The 19142-nt window shown below is 47.2% G+C and overlaps 1 protein-coding gene across 5 annotated transcripts in view; it reads left to right on the forward strand.

Moving 5' to 3' along the window:
- The window catches only part of MROH1 (maestro heat like repeat family member 1), an 85060-nt gene that overhangs the window by 16094 nt on the left and 49824 nt on the right, over nt 1-19142 (forward strand). For all 5 annotated transcript variants that reach the window (XM_089518165.1, XM_089518164.1, XM_089518167.1 and 2 more), the window contains exons 3-12: nt 1900-2045; nt 4953-5084; nt 6622-6784; nt 8026-8124; nt 9632-9783; nt 10688-10828; nt 12070-12162; nt 14051-14129; nt 15637-15750; nt 18051-18124. In XM_089518165.1, coding sequence (XP_089374291.1) covers nt 1900-2045; nt 4953-5084; nt 6622-6784; nt 8026-8124; nt 9632-9783; nt 10688-10828; nt 12070-12162; nt 14051-14129; nt 15637-15750; nt 18051-18124 — 1193 coding nt within the window. The remainder of the gene's footprint in view (nt 1-1899; nt 2046-4952; nt 5085-6621; nt 6785-8025; nt 8125-9631; nt 9784-10687; nt 10829-12069; nt 12163-14050; nt 14130-15636; nt 15751-18050; nt 18125-19142) is intronic.

Here is a 19142-nt window from a genome sequence, read left to right on the forward strand (position 1 = left end):
CTCTCATAGCTGTCTTTCCCATTCTTAGTCTTCTTCTGATTTATTGACTGCAGTCTCCATTCTGCTCAGTGTTTGGTCCAAGGTATGGGAACTCCTTTATCATTTCTATTTCCTCATCTTTGTTGAATTTGTGTAGATCCTCCATGGTCATTATTTTTGTTTTCTTTAGATTCAACAGTAGGCCTGCCTTTGATCTTCTTTAGTAGTTGTTCCAGGTCCAAGCAGTTAGTGTAAGGGCTATATGAAACATAAATGAATGTCATGTTTAGACTCAGGGACCTGACTTTAGGATATGTCATTATGCGCATGTATGCAAATACAGGCATTCCAAAATCAGGGCAAAATCAGAAATATGGAACGCTCCTGGTCCCAAGCATTTCAGATAATCTGTAAAGTTAACTCTGCAGCCACCTCTGCTTCCAAGGCCTGAACAGGGCTGTTTATAACCCTTTTTCTTGGAGGTCCCTCATTCATAGTGTTGCCATAAGTCAAAGTCAGCTTGACAGCAAATAACAGCAACTGTATAACATCAGTCACCTACTGCAACCTACTGGAGTTGGAAAACCTGAGGAAGGCTGTTCATAACAGGGTCTCTAGTCTCCTATTTATAAATTTACTGCAGTGATCCCCCCATATTTGCTAAGGTTAGGGTGAAGGACCCCTGCGAATGTGGGAAAACCACAAATGAAAGAACCCATTTCTTTTTACCTAAGAGAACACCTCTCTAGGAATCTGCAGGTCCTCCAATGCAACTCTGAGGTCAACATCTGCCAGAAGATCATAGAATCATGTTTGAGAAGCTACAAATGCCTAGAAAACTACACTTCTCCCTCCGTATTTACAGATTTGATTGATATGTTCTCTCTAGGAATATCTAGGTCCTCCTCCAGTGCAATTCTATGGTCAAATTTAACTAAAAGCTGCACTGAAAGACCTAGAGCTAATTCCTAGAGAGAATATTCTACTAGGCCTTTGTAGCTCCTCCAGTGCTACTCTGTGGTCAGTGTCTGTCGGACGTTGACCACTGAGTTTCACTGGAGGACCTAGAAATTCCTAGAGAGGTGTCCTCTCAGGTAAAAACATGGTGTTTTTGTTATTTGTGGTTTGTCCATATTCACGGGGGTCTTGTGCCCCTTAACTCGAGCGAATATGGAGGACAAGTGTATTTTCTCTAGGAACTTCTCCTCCAGCACAATTCTATAGTCAGCTCCCATCAGAATTGCACTGGAGGGCCTAGAGATTCCCAGAGAGAACATATTAATCAAAACCGCAGGTAATCAAATCCACAAAAGTCAAAGCTGCAAATGCGGAGGGACAACTTTATTATTATTATTATTATTATTATTATTTTATTTCTTACCTGCCTCTTCTCACGGCTCATGGTGGGTTACAACATAATTAAACCACAATCATTACATAAAATACACATATTAAGCTGCATCTCTACACAGTATTTATATTACAATATGTAGGACAATACTTAGATATACAATTCATGCTTAAATCCATGATTTAAAAACTACCTGGATAGGCCTGCCGTAAGAGGTGGGTCTTCAAGTGTGTTTTATATTCTGACAGCCGGTTTAGTATAACTGTATAAGTGAAAGTCACCTTGAGGGCACATAACAACACACAGCAATGATAAAACTGGGAGTTCAGCTCTCGGGAGCGTGCCTGGGCAAACATGAGCATCAGTAACCTGCCTTGGCATTGTAAGACCCACGCAGTGGCATGGCTCTGTGGTGGCTTTATCTGACCTGAAGGGTAGATGCTTCCTTTGGGTACTTCTTGGGGTCTTGCAAGAGGAAGGGCCATGGATGTGGTGGGATCCTCTGGAAGGCTGGAGTAGCAGGACCTCAATGGATGGGAGCGTCAATCCTTTCTTTTCCCTTCCTCCAGGGCTGGCCACTACACTGATGGATGCCACCACAGATAAGGACCCGATGGTCCACGAGCAAATCTTCAGCGCCCTTTGCTATTTGGGCGGGCAGGAGCCGGAAGAGATCTTGAATGCCTGCGAGGAGTACCTGCGGCAGCATGACAAGGTAAGGCCGCCATCTCCTCCATTGCGAGGGGTGTCTGGGCTGGATCTTGCAGCGTCTTGGGCTTGCCTTGGCTGAACATGCTTGCAGCTAGTATGCATGCATAGGAGACAAGAGGTATGGGGAGAATGGAACTGGGGAAGTCACATGCAGTTGGGGGTGGGAAGGAGCCATTCTGGTGCGGTGGCCAACCATCTGAAGTGCAGCCCTCATCATGGCAATCATAGAATCACAGAGTTGGAAGAGACCCCAAGGGCCCTGATCCAGTCCAACCCCTTCTTCTGCCATGCAGTAACTCTCAATCAAAGTACCCCCAACAGATGGCCATCCAGCCTCTGTTTAAAGACCTCCAGGGAAAGAGACTCCATCTTTCTCCAAGGGAGTGTGTTCCACTGTCGAACAGCCCCTACTTTCAGGAAGTTCCTCCTAATACTGAAGTGGAATCTCTTTTCCTGTGGTTTGAATCCATTGCTCCATTGTGTCCTGTTCTCTTGAGCAGCAGAAAACAAGCTTGCTCCACCCTCAATGTGACACCCTCTTCAAAGACTTAAACAGGGCTATCATGGCACCTCTTAACTATCTCTGAGGCAGGAATGGGGAAAGTTGTGGCTTGTAGGGTTGTGGCTTGAGGAGACAGCTGAACCCCCAAGGGCTTACCCTCTCCCCCTCTTTTAATGTTTTTCAGCCACTTTATAGACTGGAAAATGCCCCCAAGTTGTCATGAAAATGTGATTCTCTTGCCCTCCCGCACCAGGTGCCAAACCCTTCAAATATCAGCTATTTGTAGTCTAAATTCTAGAACAGGGAGTGAGGTTGTATCACTTCCAGTTGTGCCAGGAGCAAAGGTGTGTGGCATACAGGTGAGGGGTAGGTACATGGTGCTCTCCTTTCATAGTTGCCCATACCTGCCCCTGTCAAGGTGGAGCCTCCCTTCTCCAGGAATCCAAAATTCAAAATATCCCAAAACTTAATTAGCGGTGGCTGAGATAGTGACACCTTTCAAAGTTTGTTTCACCATCATCATCATCTTCATCATAATTTATATCCCGCCTCTCTACAAAAGCAATTGGGGCGGCTTACAAAGTTAAAATATACAATCCAAACCCTCAACCCACCCCCCCTTAAACTACAGTTAAACATGTGCACAATTATTTTTAAAGTGTTGTATAAAATTACTTTCAGGCTACGTGTAGAAGGTGCTTGTCAAACATAAATGAACTCTGTGTTTAGATTTGGGTCCCATCTCCAAGATTGAGTATAGATGCATGTAAATACAGGGATTCCAAAATCCAAACGTTTCCAGTCTCAAGCATTTTGGATACAGGGGACTGGACCTGTAGTGGCTCCCAAAGAAGTGTCCAAAAATACAGGAGGCAGTGTTGGTCTTTATTTATTATTTTTTAAAAAGCACCAACCAATGTCTATCCTTTTGATTCCTTCTCCCCCCAGACCAGGCCTTTGGCGAAGCTAATGGGTCTTGCCCACTCAAGACCAAGCCAAGAAATACACTGGATTATAACAGGAGTTTAGTTCATAACAATACACTGTTAGACAGCAACAATTATCTCCATTCAGTTCCTATGGGAGTTGCAGCCAAACTCAGAAGTAATAGGGAACTGTGTGGTGTATGTGTGTGTGGAATATGACATTGCAGTCCCTGCTAGTCAAAAGGTCCCAGTGATTCAACTTTGCAGGCCTCGGTTCCTTTACACCATTTGTGGGGCTGAGAGCCTGGAAGGGGGGAAATATGGGGCAAGGTCTGATGCAAAAGTGTGTACCATAGATTCACAGAGTTTTAAAGGACCACATGGGCCATCTAGTTCAATCTCCTGCCATGCAGGGTACAGATGCCCATCCACTCTGTTTTTAAAGACCTCCAAAGAGGGAGAGTCCACCTTCCAAGGCAATCTCCTCCACTCTTGTCGAGAAGTTCTTCCTCTTAACGTTTAGCTGGAATCTCTTTTCTTGCAATTTGAACCCATGGATTCATGTCCTACCCCTGGGAGCAGCAGAACACACTCTTGCTGAGGCCTTTCTTCTTCTACTCCTGCCCCATTAGTAGATCGGTTGGGTTTGCCTTTCTGTATAGCAAAATGGGGTTGGATGGATGGCCCGTGGGGTCTCTTCTCACTCTAGGATTCCATGAATAGGTTTCCCAGGGTAGCTCTGCCTGCTAGAAAGCTTCCTCTTGGACACAAGGAGCCCCAGCAGCCCTGGGCTTGAGTTGGGCTCAAGTTCTTTCTGCTCTGGGGAAAATCCTGGTGCACAGTTCTCCTCCTCAGTTAATGTGGAAACAGGAGAGGATATGTGGCCAGAATATTGATTGCCCCAAAGTGGAAAAGTCAAGAATTGCCATCAGTTGATGGTTGGCTATTGAAGCTATCAGAAAGAGAAGAAATGGGCAAACTCACTACCTGGTTAAATTGCAAAGATGTAGAGAGATCAGACGAGGAATGGTCTGATCTCTCTACATCTTTACTGCCCCCCAAAAAAGAATGGCAATAAAAGAAAAGAGCAAGAATATCTAAGAATAAGACAGAACAGTAAATGTACTAAATGGGAATTATAATGATACTAGTAATAGGCTGTATTTATTGTATATGTTAAGCTTGAGAATATTTTTTGAGTGATTATAAAGAAGAATAAGTCTATATGGAATATTAAAATGGAACAAAAGATACTAGAGAACTAGGGGAAGTATGATTAGGGGAAGTTTATTTTGTAGACATAATATGACAACTTTATGTAACATAAGATGTGTAAATTTGTAATTACTGTATGTTTGATAATAATTTAAAATAAAACAGGATTGGCTATGGGGGAGGGACATTGCCCGGTGGCTTTGTGCTGCAAAAGGACCCGAAGGTCCCTGGGCTGGGATCTCTGACCTCCTCTTGCCTCTCCTCTCAGCTGGCTTACCCCCACCGGATCATCATCCTGAGGGCCATGGAGGCGGTGGTGAGGAGCAGCCTGGCTCAGCTGGACAAGAGCACTGCCAAGATCGTCATCTTCTTGGCCTCCAATGAAATGACCAAATCGAAGGTACGTCCTGGAGCTGTTACTTGCTTACCTGGTTGGGGCCACCATAGTGATGTCCCATGACCAGACCGGTGGCTTCTAGGACCCTTGCCACCATCATCTCAGCCCCTCAAGTGGGGGCTTCCTTTCCCATGGGGGCTGTAGAGGATGCAGTCCAGCCGCTTCTCCGAGCAGATGGATTGTGAAACGATGCTTGTCAGATTCATGGCCAACGTTAGTAGCCGGCTTCCCAGATGATCCAGAATAAGAGCTGTAATTTATTTTAAGCAGACTGTTAGAACTAGGACTGTGCATCATCTGAACAGGATGACACCAGAATGGGGGAGAAATGGGCCTTTTGAGCTGTACAGACAGGTCCCCTTTGCAGATTCCCTTTGCCATGGATTTATTATTTTATGTTGCACTTGTTATTATTCCTTAGAAGTAGTTTCAGTTTTAAAGGCTTGCATTGTGAACAGTTGTCCAGCCTAATGGTGGGAAAGAGAAAGACAATGACTGTTACTGCAAGCCTCTAGGGTCATTTAGCTTGGGAAGGGATGCAAGAGACTGAGGGCCTGAAAAGGGATATAGGATTGAACTGGATGTTTGAGCCCAGTTCTGGCAAGAAATGACTTTCTGTTCTGAACTGCTGTGATAAACTCTTACTGGTTCATCCATGAAGCCTGGTTACTGAGTTAGCAAGAGACAGGGCATCACACCTTGTTCGCAACTGGCTTGAATTGCTCTCACATATGCTAGGATGGAAGATGGACCATTCTTGGACACTTTGATTTCTCCTGCACTGTACATGCAAAATACTTTGTAGTGTATAGTGCAGAATGTCGGTTTCTGAACTCTACAGCCCTTGGAAATTGAGGGGACCCCAGCTCAAGAGACCCATAATCCAGTCATGGGGATCAGGTGTTGGTCCTGGGGTAGTCTGAGCAGAATGTGTTGCTTAGGGGCCCAATTCTACCTCTAGCTGTGAGGGGAAGCTGGAACCCATCAGCTGGAGAGCTGAGAAACATTCCCCTGCTGTGGAGCGTTTGCTGTATCCATTAACTGCCTTACTTGACTGCAGACATTTGTGTCAGTTTCTGGTATCCATGTTTTGGGGGTCAGGAATGGCAGCTAGTTCCAACTCAGAACACCAAGAGGCTTGAAGTCTTGGGGAGACCATCATCTGAAGGACTGTGATGCTTTTTTGTGCTGTAGAGCACCCACTGCCTCCCATTTACCTCCAGTTCAAAATATTTTACAGCAAGAAAAGTGTGCCAGTCCTTGGTATCAAACAAATTCTTGGAAAGACCTGGAATGGCAACCAGTTCCTGCCCCGTATGTGACCCTTTGGGTCATTCTTCCTACCTGAAAGGGGTACATGATGCTTCTATGTTGGTTTTGACTTTTGCCCTGGGTGACCACTTTGGACTTGGTTGCATAGACATGCCACACTCATGGGCCTTGTGCCCGCCATCTTGTGCCATTGTAAACCAGCCCAAGGAGTCAGAGATGGAACAGAGCACCCCTGGTTCCTAATGGCACCCCTTTCTGCCTGGTTCAGGAAGTCATCTTTGAGTGGCAGCAGGCGGCCAGCAACGTCCTCGTGGCGGTGGGAAGGCGCTTCATCAACAAGGTGATGGAGGAGGTGCTGACCAAGTTCCAGCCGGGAGTCCTGCCTCACTACTTCATTGTGCAGACTTTTGCCAACCTCTCTGTGGCAAACGGTATGAGGCGGCATTCTTCCGAAGCCATTTCTCCCCCTTCTCCTGCAGCCCCAAGAAAGAAAGTTTTGGGGGGTTGCTCTGGAATCATAGAGTTGGAAAGGACCCCAGGGGCCACATAGTCCAGGAACGGACAACAGTGCAGAGGAGGGTTCTATGGTTCCACACTGCCACCTTCCTGGTGGGCTTCACTGGTGTGTTTTGGCACACCTGATGTGATACCACATAACTTCCACCTTCCATTTGGGCTGATTTTCAGGCATTTTTCCCTTTTCTGTATTTCTGGGGCTTTGGAGGGTTAAGGGAAGCATATTACTGTAATTTGGGCACACTTGGGCTGATTTGGGGGCAAAAAATGGATCTGGGGCTTCTAGGAGCCTGCATTCAGCCCACCTTCAATCTCGCCCAGCCCCCTGCCATACAGGAATCCGCAGTGTTAAATATTGTGCAGTCCGTAAAATGAAGGCCAGTCAAAGTGAAATCCAGAAGCTGGGTGCTAAAGTCAGAGAGGTGCAAGTGGGCCCTGGACTAAACTGAGCCAAAGGTGTGGAGAAAACGATTGAATCTCTAGTGTGTCCCCCTAAGCTTTACAGTCGGCCCTCTGTACTGACAGGCTTGCCATCTGCAGATTGGACTGGGAGAGATGCTGAAGGTGATGGTGGGAAGGGAGTTCTGCCAGGCAGACACATCGGTAAAGCAGGCCCAATTGGAAAGCACCTCTGGGGGCAGAGGATCTGCAAGCAAGGCAAGCATATGTGGATACCACTGGTCCAGGAGAGAGACGGCATAGGAGTGGAGCGATTGGCTATCAGCCAGTTTCTGTTTCCCCAAAGTCCTGAAGCAGAGCTGCTATAGGTATCCTGGTGTACCCAGTGTGACTTTGCTCCAGCCACTTTTTTAGCTGAGTGGGTTTCTTTGCTACTGTTAGATCTTAAAACCAGTGTTGGCATGCCTGTTCAAGGGTGCTGGCCTAGGTACCAGTGGTTCCCTTCCTGAAACATGAACTTCAGGGTTCTGTTGCTCATGAAGAGATGAAGGATGTTCACCTGACTTGTTCAGCAATTCCTGGCCAAGCTCTAGGAAGGTGGCTGGTACCTGTGTAGGGGCAGGTGGCTTTCCCTGGAGAGGGCAAATGTGAAGTCGATGGCTTTTATGGCCAGTGTTCGCTGAAGGACTTGGGTCTAATTCTCTCTCCCTCTTCTGCCCCTTCTGCTATTTTCATAATTTCCCTCCCCTCTGCTCAGTTTTTGGGATGGTGCCTTTCCTCAACTCCATTCTGGGGACCATGCTGCCCATGTTGGCGATGGCCAAGCAAGACAACATGAAGTCCGTCTTCTGCTACGGTAAGAGGACGCACCTCTGCTCCTGGGGCTTTTCTGGTCCAGAGCTGGAATGACGAAATGCAGGTGGAGGCTTCTTTGAGGTCTGGTTTGGAGAAGCAAGGAGGCTGGTGGTCTGCAACTCTGCAGAATCTGGTCTCTGGCCAAACATGGAAATGTGCCTGAGTGTGTGTAAGAGAGAAAGAGTCTGGATCCAAGTGAAGAGCTTCTTTTTAACACATGGATTGAATAGTCTTCCCAAATGTACCACGAGAACCTTCTAAAGTTCTATGTCAGTCTGTTTCCTGCTTCTGGATTCATGGGGTGGGCTCAGCATGAAGGGCTACCTGTTGTTTTAGCCGTGTGAGTTTCCTGGGCTTTTGGCTGCTTTCAGGAAAAGATGGAAGAGTGGATCTGTGTTAAGGAGACTTCTATGGAGTGCATGTGGAGAAAACGATTGAATCTCTAGTGTGTCCCTCTAAGTTTTACAATCAGCCCTCTGTACTGGCAGGCTTGCCATCTGCAGATTAGAGCATCCGTGAATGGCCTCAAACCATTCTCCTCAATGGTGGCATGTGCACCACGGGTGCACCAGTGCAGTCCCGCATACATTGTGCTGACATTGACTATAGTGGTACTTGAGGTGCTGCAGTATTTGGCATCTGTGGGAGGAGGGATCTGGAACGGAACCTCTGTGGATACGAAGGGCCGACTATTTATTTATTGTCTCAAAAATAAAAGGTGAACAAGCAGCATTAAGCATATATACTGGAAGAGATTATTTTGCTTTTTTGAACATAAATTTAGGGGCTGTATATAGAGCCCCAAAGGGGTGGTGTGCAGCTGACCCTTTAATAGTTAGATTGGGGCTGCAGCAACCACAACTGATCCAGCCTTTGCAGGCTGAAAAGAGGAGCCACCAAAAGTGGCCTCTTTTGGCGCCCTGCAAAGGGCCTGCTAGCTGTGTTGCTGTGGCTTGGCAGCACTCCTTTGGTACTGCGTTGTGCAGATGCGGTGCCAGAGGAGCACCGTGAGCCGTGCGCCATGTTTCATGCCTCCATGGGGGACCGGAGCCGGGGCGTGTGTTGTGAAGATGCTACGCCTTAACTCTGCCCCCATGCTGGCCTTTAAGGCTGGTCTGAACAGCCCCTTAGCTTTCCTAACTTGTAACTAAGCAGGAGAGAGTTTCAGGTAGAGGAGCTTGGTGGGGTTGGGACAGAAGAGAGAGGAAGGGAAGGAAGTGTGATGGAGGGATCTCTGTGAGACCCCAGACCCTTGGGAGTGCCTGGGTCACAGTGGCTGTTTGTCTGCTTATGTCAGTTGTCTGCACTTTTGTTTTACCATCTGCGTTAGAATATATAGGGAGAGCTTGAGCAACAGTTTTAAGGGTGGTGAGGGTCTGGTGGAAGATGAAGCCTGGTCCCCTCTGAGCTCTCCTGTTGCTTTCCTAGCAAAAAAAGAGAGAGGTGGAGGGGTGAAAAGAGAAAGCATGGTGGCAGCAGTGCTAATGGGCATGTAATTGGTTCTGTAGCTTTGCAGTACTTCAGCGAGAGCATCCAGGAGTACTTGGCAAACCTGGACAAGGCTCCGGACCCCACCGTCCGGCGCGACACCTTCTCCAGTGAGATCTTCAGCGCCTATGAAGTGCTTTTCAACAGTTGGCTCCAGAGCCGGGAAGCCAAGGTAGGGCTGAGCTGTTGAAAGCAGGCTGGAGGTCTATGGAGTGGGGCGGAAAGTAACGGGAATATAACAGAATGTAGCAGAATATAATCTTAATAATAATAATAATAATAATAATAATACAAGTTTATTTCTATCCCGCTTTTCCAATTCAGATCAAAGCGGCGTACAAATCCAGATAAAATTACAATAATCAATAAAACAAGATATAAAACAGCATATAAAATTAATACTCTAGTAGCTGAGTAGGGGAATCCAGAAAAACATAGCCAGAGTTGTTATAATCTCCTGCAGTGGAGAGGATGCTATGAAAAGAATTAATGTTTTCCTATCAGGACAAACCATGTCAAGCTTGATATCCCCCGGGCTTTGCCTTGATGTCTGTGTCATAGATTAATAGTTTTGGAAGGGACCCCAAGGGCCATCCAGTCCAACCCCATTCTGCCATGCAGGAATTCTCAATCACAGCATCCCTGACAGATGGACATCCAGCCTCTGTTTAAAGACCTCCAGACTCTACCACACTCCAAGGAAAGTTTAGGTGGCATCTCTTTTCCTGTAGCTTGCATCCGTTGCTTCATTGTGTCCTATTCTCTGGAGCATAAGGAAAAAAGATTGCTACCTCCTCAATATGACATACCTTCAAATGCAGAAACATCCCCAGCTGCCTAAGTCTCTCCTCAGAGGGCTTTGTGGTTTCCAGACATAGAAGTTCTTCCTAAGGTTTAGGTGGAGTTTCTTTTCCATTGCTCTGGGTCCTGTTCTCTGGAGCAGCAGAAAACAAGCTTGCTCCCTCCTCAACATGGCACCTCTTCAAACAGGGCTATAGTATCACCTCTTAGCCATCTTTTCTCCCAGAGAGTCTGTGGTGTGCATAAGTCACCCTCCTTTTCTCCCATCTTTGCAGCTGAGGCTGGCGGTGGTGGAGGCCCTGGGGCCCATGAGCCACCTCATGCCCAGCGAGAAGCTGGAGGAGCAGCTCCCTCGCCTCATCCCAGGCATCCTGGCGCTCTACCGGAAGCCCGCAGAGGCCTACTACGTCTCCAAGGTAGGTGTAAGTGGGAGTGTGAATGGGGGTGGCAGTGGCTGGTGACATGATGGTGCGACTCTGAGATCCCTTCCAGCTCTACAGTCCTACGATTCTACAGTTCTAAAGGTAAAGGTGCTCCCTTGACATGAATGTCTTGTCATAACCGACTGTAGGGGGTCCCATAGAGAATAATGGTCCGTGTGCCCATGGAGCACGCTTGGGGCTGCACGCGGGCATGCACACCCATTTTAAATATAGCAGCTCATCCCGCAGAGAGCGAGACCACGGACTCCAAATCCATACATATGGAGGGACGACTGTATTTAAGTCTTCTTTCACTAAGGAATCACATACTATTCTTATGTGAAGACTATTAAGCATTTCTTTGTTGCATCTATCATTAATCCTACTTTTGAAGCCTACAAAATAATACCTAGTTTTATTTATTTACCAAACATGTATTTTACAAATTTGCCCCCTTTTGTAAATTGCATTACAGATCTCAGTTACCAACCAGTAAAATATTACAGAATCCTAGAGCTGGAAGAGACCACAAGGGCCATCCAGTCCAACCCCATTCTGCCATGCAGGAACTCTCAATCAGTGAAATCGTTGAATGTAGCAAATAAATATAAGAAACTGGACGTATCAACCACCTACAAAAAGCATGTTATGTCTCCCTTTTTATGTTACCCAACCCACTGTGTAACTATATAAAGCCCAGCATCAATGGCCTAGTCTTATATAGCACACCACATATTATGCAAGACAAACTCATGATACCATGCCAAACAACACAGAAACAAGACCATAGCTTTTGTGGGTTTTTCAGGCTGTGTGGCTGCGTTCTGGAAGAATTTATTCCTGATGTTTTGCCTGCATCTGTGGCTGGCATTTTCAAAGACATGGAAGTGTGTGGAGTATATATACATCTGGGACCCTTGTTTGAGAGGAAGTGGTTTGCATGTTATATATACCCCACATATTGCCATGCCACCAACCTCTGAAAATGCCAGCCACAGATTCTAGAGAAACGTCAAGAATAAATTCTTCCAGAATGCATCCACATAGCCTGAAAAACCCACAGAAAACTATGGATGCTGACCATGAAAGCCTTCGGCTTCACAGAAACAAAACCAGCCGGCCCCAATCCCATCAGGTCAGTCAGGACAGAATCATGGCAGGGTTAACCCAGTCCTGACAGTGTGAAATGTTCTGGGTGATGCTAACCCCATGTTGTTCTTTGTGCCTCTGAACAGAGTTTGTGCCAGATCCTCGAAGCCTCTGTAAACATCGGGAGCCGGACATTGGATACGCAGCTGGACACCCTCCTCAATGCCCTGCAGCTCCAGGTAATTTTGGGGGCCGTGGCAGGGGGGCTTCTGTTTTCCCAGCCCATTCTGTGTCCAGGGATTGTGCAGGAGGGAAGGGACAGGTTCAACCAGCCATACGAGACCCCATTTCCACTTACATTTAAACCAGATTGCGATTTGCCTTTGCTCTGTGTTGGTAAATCGATTCCAAAAGTCCGTCATTCCCACTATGAAAGCAGATCTTTTCATTTTCCCCTTGTAATCACTTCTTTTTTGGCACGATTGTGGTCCCCACTACTTTGCGCCACTTCAAAATGCATGTCAATCATCTGCGTGTCATCGGTGACATAAACGGCAGCTTGGCTTGGGAACTATATTTAAAAAAATAAATAAATGGAAGATTCGATTCATTCATTTTTCAGCTACTTGCCTCACTGAGCTGCTATCGGCCCGATTGCCTGGCTTGCAAAATCAATGAATCAAATCTTCTCTCAATTTAATAATAATAATCATATGCCCATAGGTCACATCATAAGCGCAAAGGCAGCGCTGGGGGTGGGATGATGGATCTACCAAAAACTGAGGAGGGATGGTAAACACCCCTCTGCCATTAGTCCCTCTCTCCAGAATGATGCGATCCAGACCTATCATTCCCACTTGTTGAACCTGCTCCGGAATTGATTCTTTTCACAAGAACTGCCAAAGAACTAGTGTCAAGAAGGAACTTTTTTGTGTGTTTGCCTCACTTCATTGTGATTATCACAGTAGGATCAGAACTGGTTTCAAATGGGAACGGTGGTCATATAACCCAGTCAGCAATTCGCTTTAAATCATAGTGGGAATGCAGCCTGAGATGGGCATTCTTCCAACCGGACAGAGGTTTAGGTTTGAAATAATCAGCTTTTTGGAGGCAATTGGCTTCCATATTGTAAACTGCATAGGGAGTGCTAGTTCACTGATAAGCGGTGTAGAAATGTACTTGCTATTGCTATGTCGCTATTGCTATAAATACAGGCAACCCTCCGACTGCTTCTTTGCTGCATTCAGATTCCGACAAGCATTAGTGGGAGTTTCTGGGACTTTTCCTCTGCCCAGACATGTCTCTTCCTCCTGCTCCTTTTGGGTTTTTGGAGGGAGGTGCACAGTTTGCTGACAAATGGAAGCGACTCCTGTTTTGAGTCTTGCCCCCAAAGGGCAAGGGCTCTGCACTGTAATTTGTGAAGTGTCCCTTGGCACCAGAAATGTTCTTGGCAGCTGGAGAACAGGAACAGCTCAAAGTGGGTGCCAGGCATGACCAGCAGCCAGAGAACATTTGAGCTGGGGATGCCAAGATCTGAGTAGGGCATGGCTCTCCTTTTCTCCCCAAATCCTGGAGCCTGGTTGGGGCCTCTGGACCTTGCATCCCTGGGGGAAAAGGTGCCATATGCTATGGGAGGCAGAGAGTTGGGGTGACTGGGAGAGAGGTGAGGACATGCAGGGTGATGTCTACTTATTATTTGTTTATTGCACTTATATCCCACCTTTCCCCCCAAGTGGGATGTTACTGCTTCTGCAGATGGCCCTCCACATTCACTGGTGCTAGGGGTGCAAGATCCCTGTGAAAGTGGGGAAAAAGCTTGTTGTGTGCCTCCAAGTTGTTTCTGACTTACAGCGATCCTAAAGCAACCAACCTTATCACAAGGTTTTTTTGGCAAGATTTTTCAGAGGAGGGTTTTTTGCCTTTGTCTCCCTCTGAGGCTGAGAAAGTGTGACTTGCCAAGGTCACCCAGTGGGTTTCCATGGCCAAGTAGAGATTTGAACACTGGTCTCTAGAGATATAGTCCAATGCTCAAACCAATGTGCCACGTTGGTTTTCTTCAAACATCATCCTCACCCTTTTTTTCTGATCCGACACCTAACTCGCTGATCTCTTCTCCCTCTTGACCAGATCTGTGCCCCTCTGGATTCCTCCATGCCAGTCCCTCTGAAGAATCACAACGAGGTCCTTCGGTGCTTCACTGTGCTTGGTAAGAGCTTAGAGGATGCCTGTCTGTATGCAGGGAGCCATATTTCTTGGAGGGTTTTGCTGTGGTGATGTGCTCCTTCACAGGTGTTTTGTATGGGAGAAGACTCTGTTTGGCCCCGGTTCTGACAATTCTGCCATTGTTTGTGAACAGACACGAAATCTGATTGCGGGAACCATCATGAAAATGGGATGAAAACACCTTTTCCTATGGGGAATACCTTGCCCCTCGGGGCTGCGTAGATGGACTTGTGTGGGGTTTGTGCCTGGGGAAATATCTGAAGGTGGAGGGCAGGATTTTTCTGGGTTTGGAGCTGGGCTCTTTGCCAACCCTACACACAATGCAACTTGGCCTCCTTGTCTGATGATGGAGAGCTGCATATGTTTGCTTTTTTTCCTGGTGCAGAATGATTTGTTGGCTTGTGTTGTAAGTGCAGAGCATCTGCAGCCATGGCCTGCTTTTTGGCTGCTCCTGCTTGGGATTTGTGTGTCCAGGGTGCATAGCGCTTGGACCAGGGCTACTTGGGGATGGGGGGCATGATGTGTTTCCAGGCAGGCAGTCTCTCCTCATGAAGGAGTGGGTCTGTGGGTGAGATTGGGGTGGGGGCTCAGTGTAGCATATGAGGTTTCAGTGTGTCCCAGGTGGTCAAAACAGTTCTGAGATCCCCTTATTGCAGAAGAAGCTTGGAGGGCAGAAAATGCTTTTTTGCAAGGTCAGTGTAGAGTTTATCCTGTGAAAAATGGCGTAATTACGTATAAAAATGATTTCACATGATGTCGCACAAAACCTGCCATTAGAGTTGTTGCAAAGAAGCATTACATACTGACTCTAGACAAACTGGCTATATCTTTGGGTTCTTTAAGGTTGGAAATGGTTGCACAACATCGTTTCCAATATACTGGGAAATATCTACATGGCTCTCTGAGGCAAAAATTGGCAGCTGTGTATTTGCCCTCTTATTATTATTGTTGTTGTTGTTGTTGTTGTTAAGCTTTATTTATAAAATGCTGCAAATTTACACAGCGCTGTCTATACAGTCAATTAAAATAGATAAAATTAACCTGCCTATGGCATACATTCTATGAACATAGTGCATATTAATACATCTTAACATTCAAACAATAAAATGTGGCAGACAACAAATTAAAATACGTAACATTGGATAACATTAAAGAGGCTGCCTTGCAGTGCTGGGGCATGAATTCCTCTCTCCATCTTGCCTCACATTTTGTGGACTTATACATGTTATGGAGGCCTGCAGAGTTTCTCCAGGGCACCTCTTGTGACTCAAATTAAAGCGTCCAGAACTGGGTTCCCTACCTCCCACATCTGTGAACATTTTAGCCCTTCCTGGTCCGTGTCTTCCTGTCCAGGATTGGGGCAAATGAGAGTAGGGCAGGCTCTCAGGGGCCTTCTCTGTTGGACTGACCAGAGCTGGCCCTGGCTGGGGTCACTCACTTGCTGTTTGCACCCGTGTGGCCATGACCTCTGGCTTCTGATTCTCTTGCAGCCTCCTCCTTCCCAGACCGCCTGCTAGGATTCCTGCTCCCGAAACTGGAGTCAGGCAATGAAAGGACCCGGGTGGGGACCCTCACCATCCTGCGGCAGATCATCAACAGCGCCTGTGAGTGGGGTGTGCATGGGGTTGTTGGGGGTAGCGATGAGGGGCAGATTGTCCCCCTGGCCTTCCTGGGCCCCATGCTTTCTTAGCCCCTCTCCTGGCAGGTTCTGCTCAGCTTCGCAAGGTGAGCCCTTGGATCTTGGGGTTCATTGGTCAAAGGCACAACTGTAACACTGTTGTGTATGTTTTAGCAATAGCATTTGCAGTTGTTCCTCCGTTTGCATGGGCTATGAATCCATGTCCCTCACTTACTCACGAGGGGCAAACAGAGGGACTTAAAATGGTGTGCCTGTGGGAGTGCAACTATTCAAGCCAATAGAGTTTGAATCATAGAATCATAGAGTTGGAAGGGACCACAAGGCCATCCAGTCCAACCCCCTTCCAGATTTCCGTTTTTGCGCGTGGGGGGGTGGGTCCGGAATGGATCCCCTGCAAAAACAGAGGGGCGACTGTATGTTTCGATACTGCTTCATAATGAACTCAGCACTCTCTAAGCATCAACCTTGGAGCCCAGGGATCGAACTCACAACCTTGTGGCTGCCGGACTGCCATTTAACCACTTTTTGATGCTATAGAATTAGGCAAAGGGTAGAGAGCCAGTGTGGCTTTGTGTTTTGAGTGCTGGACTAGGACTCTGGAGACTTGAGTTCAATTCCCAGCTCAGCCATAAAACCCATTGTGTGACATTGAGCAAGCCACACTCTCTCAGCCTCAGGAAGGCAATGACAAACCTCCTCTGAACAAATCTTACCAAGAAAACCCCATGATAGCTTTACTTTAGGGTTGCCATAAGCAGGAAACAACTTGAAGGCACACAACAACAACAGGAACCTTGTGGGCTTGTGTCCCACAGGGCTGTTTTGTCAATTATTCCCTGAGCCCTTCCACTTAATAATAAATATCAGCCACTTTTGGCAAGTTGGCTAAATCTGTCAGTCTCTGCTCCTGGGCACTTCCAGGAATGGAGCTTAGTTTGCCCTAAAACAAGGGCTCACTTTAGCTTGTTTTGCCCTTCTGCTCTTCAGCGGGTTTCCTTTGTTTTAGAATAGAATAGCCACTTCTGCTTTGGGCTTTGGGGTGTGATGTGACCCCACAAATTCAGCCCCTAAGGCCTCTGGAGCTTAGCCCTTAGTCTGATCTGAATTAGGTTGATCTCACCTGTGGGAGAAGCCCAGCCCCATGTTTTGTGGGGGAACTGGTCTGCTGGAGAGAGGCTGAAGAGGCACTGAGACTTAGGGAGCTGGGGATGTTTAGCCTGGAGAAGAGACGGTTAAGGGGTGATATGATAGCCCTGTTCAAATATTTGAAGGGATGTCATATCGAGGAGGGAGCAAGTTTGTTTTCTGCTGCTCCAGAGAACAGGACCCGGAACAATAGATGCAAGCTCCAGGAAAAGAGATTCCAGCTCAAGATTAGGAGGAACCTCCTGACAGTAAGAGTTTTTCCCTTGGAGATTTTGGTTGAGTCTCCCTCCTTGGAGGTTTTTAAACAGAGGCTGGGTGGCCAACTATCTTTGATTGAGAGTTCCTGCATGGCAGGGGTTGGGCTGGATGGCCCTTGGCGTTTCTTTCAACTCTATGATTCTATGATCTCTTGAGTCACCTGAGATGCTTCCTCTGTTGTACTGAAGCAGCTGAGGAGATGCAGGAAGGCCATGGTGGGTATGGCGCTTCTGGGTTGCCGGAAAGCTCATGGCGGTCTTCAGGTGCTTTGGAGCGAAGCTCACTGCTGGAGCCTCGGGTGGCTTCTGCATATGCATGGCTGAACCACAAAGCCTGAGGCTTTGCTCTCATCCCTTGCGGAGAGCAGAGGCAAGGGAAGGGTTTGCAGTCACAGCTGTGGTCTCCTGCTTTTCCTTTGAAAAAGCAGAGCTGGACAAGTTGGGAGTGTGGGGCTGTAGGCAGCATCACATTGCAGAATGTTAAAATGGGGAGGAGAAGGAGACAGAAGTGGAATGAGGGTGTGGAACCCCTTCTACACAGAAGCCAGTTTTCCTTTCCTTGTGGTTTGGGCTGCTTCAGACTTCACCGTCTGTTCTCATGCCATCCACTGAGTTGGTAAAGCGGGGGTTGACATTGCAAGGTTTTGCAAAGGGGGAGGGGGGCTGGTTCAAAGTCTGTTCCTTCCTCTCAAATGGGCCCCCATTATCCAGTTTTCAAAGTCATGGATCAGAAGAGTTTTTTGGGGTGGGATTCCAACTCCTTCCCTGTTGCCCAGGTGATCTGGCGCTTGAGGCTTTATGCCCCACTGTAGGTGCAGGGTCCCTCGCATGGCACACTGATTTCCATCCCTTTTCTGCCCAGCTTCTCAGATGGAGATCAAGAAACCCTTCATCCTGTCTTCCATGAAGCTGCCTCTGCAGGACAACAGCAACAAGGTAAGGTGTGTGTGTGTGTGTTGGGGGACAACTCTGCCTGTGCTTTCTCCACGTGCCAACCAGGCTTCTTCCCTCCCTGTTCATTGTCTGACCTAGCCTGGGCTTAGTGCTGGTTTCTTTTCATAGAATCATTGAGCTGGAAGAGACCTCAAGGGCCATCCAGTGCAACCCCCATCTGCCATGCAAGAAGACACCATCAAAACACCCCAAACAGATGGCCAACTATGCTCTGTTTAAAAACCTCCAAAGGAGGAGACTCTGCCATCCCCCAAGGCAGCATCTTCCACTGTCAAACAGTTCTTCCTCTCAGAAAGTTCCTCCTAATGTTGAGATGAAATCTCTTTTCCTGGAGCTTACATCCATTGCTTTGTGACCTGTTCTCTGGAGCAGCAGAAAACAAGCTAGCTCCCTCCTCAATGTGACATCCCTGTCCTCTTGGGGAAAATGTAGTATCTATATTTAGTTCTTTAGTTTTTTGGAGCTGAGAGTCAGTGGTTTGTGTGTTAGACTAGCACACAAGGTGGGAGACCAGGGTTTGAATTCTCATTCGGCCATGGAAACTCACCTGGTCATCTTGGGCTGGTCACACACTCTTGTCCTAAGAGGAAGGCAGTGGCAAACTTTGAAGAAATCATGCCAGGAAGAAACTGTGATAAGTTCACCTTGGGAACAGAATCTATGATTCTATGGATCACCCTACTTAAGACACACCAACAACAATAGCTATCCTTATAGTGCCAATTTATTTCCCTCTCCTTCAGCCAGTATGCTTGGGGCAGCTGGCAATAAAAGGCAGATACAGGAACAATTTACAGTGCAATGGCACAGCAGCAAGATAAGGCAGGGGCAGATTCAGAACTGCCTTCCTGATCATTTTGAAAGACCTTGCCTGGTGCCCAGCAAGCCCTCCTTGGAGGATTGTTTAGGGAGAGGTTGCCAATGAGAAGGCCTTCCCTATCTCTGGAAGTGTCTCCGAAGTTCCCAGTGTTCAGGAAGGTGCTTATGGAAAGGAGGGGGT

This window comes from Sceloporus occidentalis, unplaced genomic scaffold (genome assembly GCF_023333645.1).
Source record: "Sceloporus occidentalis isolate IW3139 unplaced genomic scaffold, rSceOcc1.0.p SCAF_3, whole genome shotgun sequence".
NCBI classification, from domain to species: Eukaryota; Metazoa; Chordata; class Lepidosauria; order Squamata; family Phrynosomatidae; genus Sceloporus; species Sceloporus occidentalis.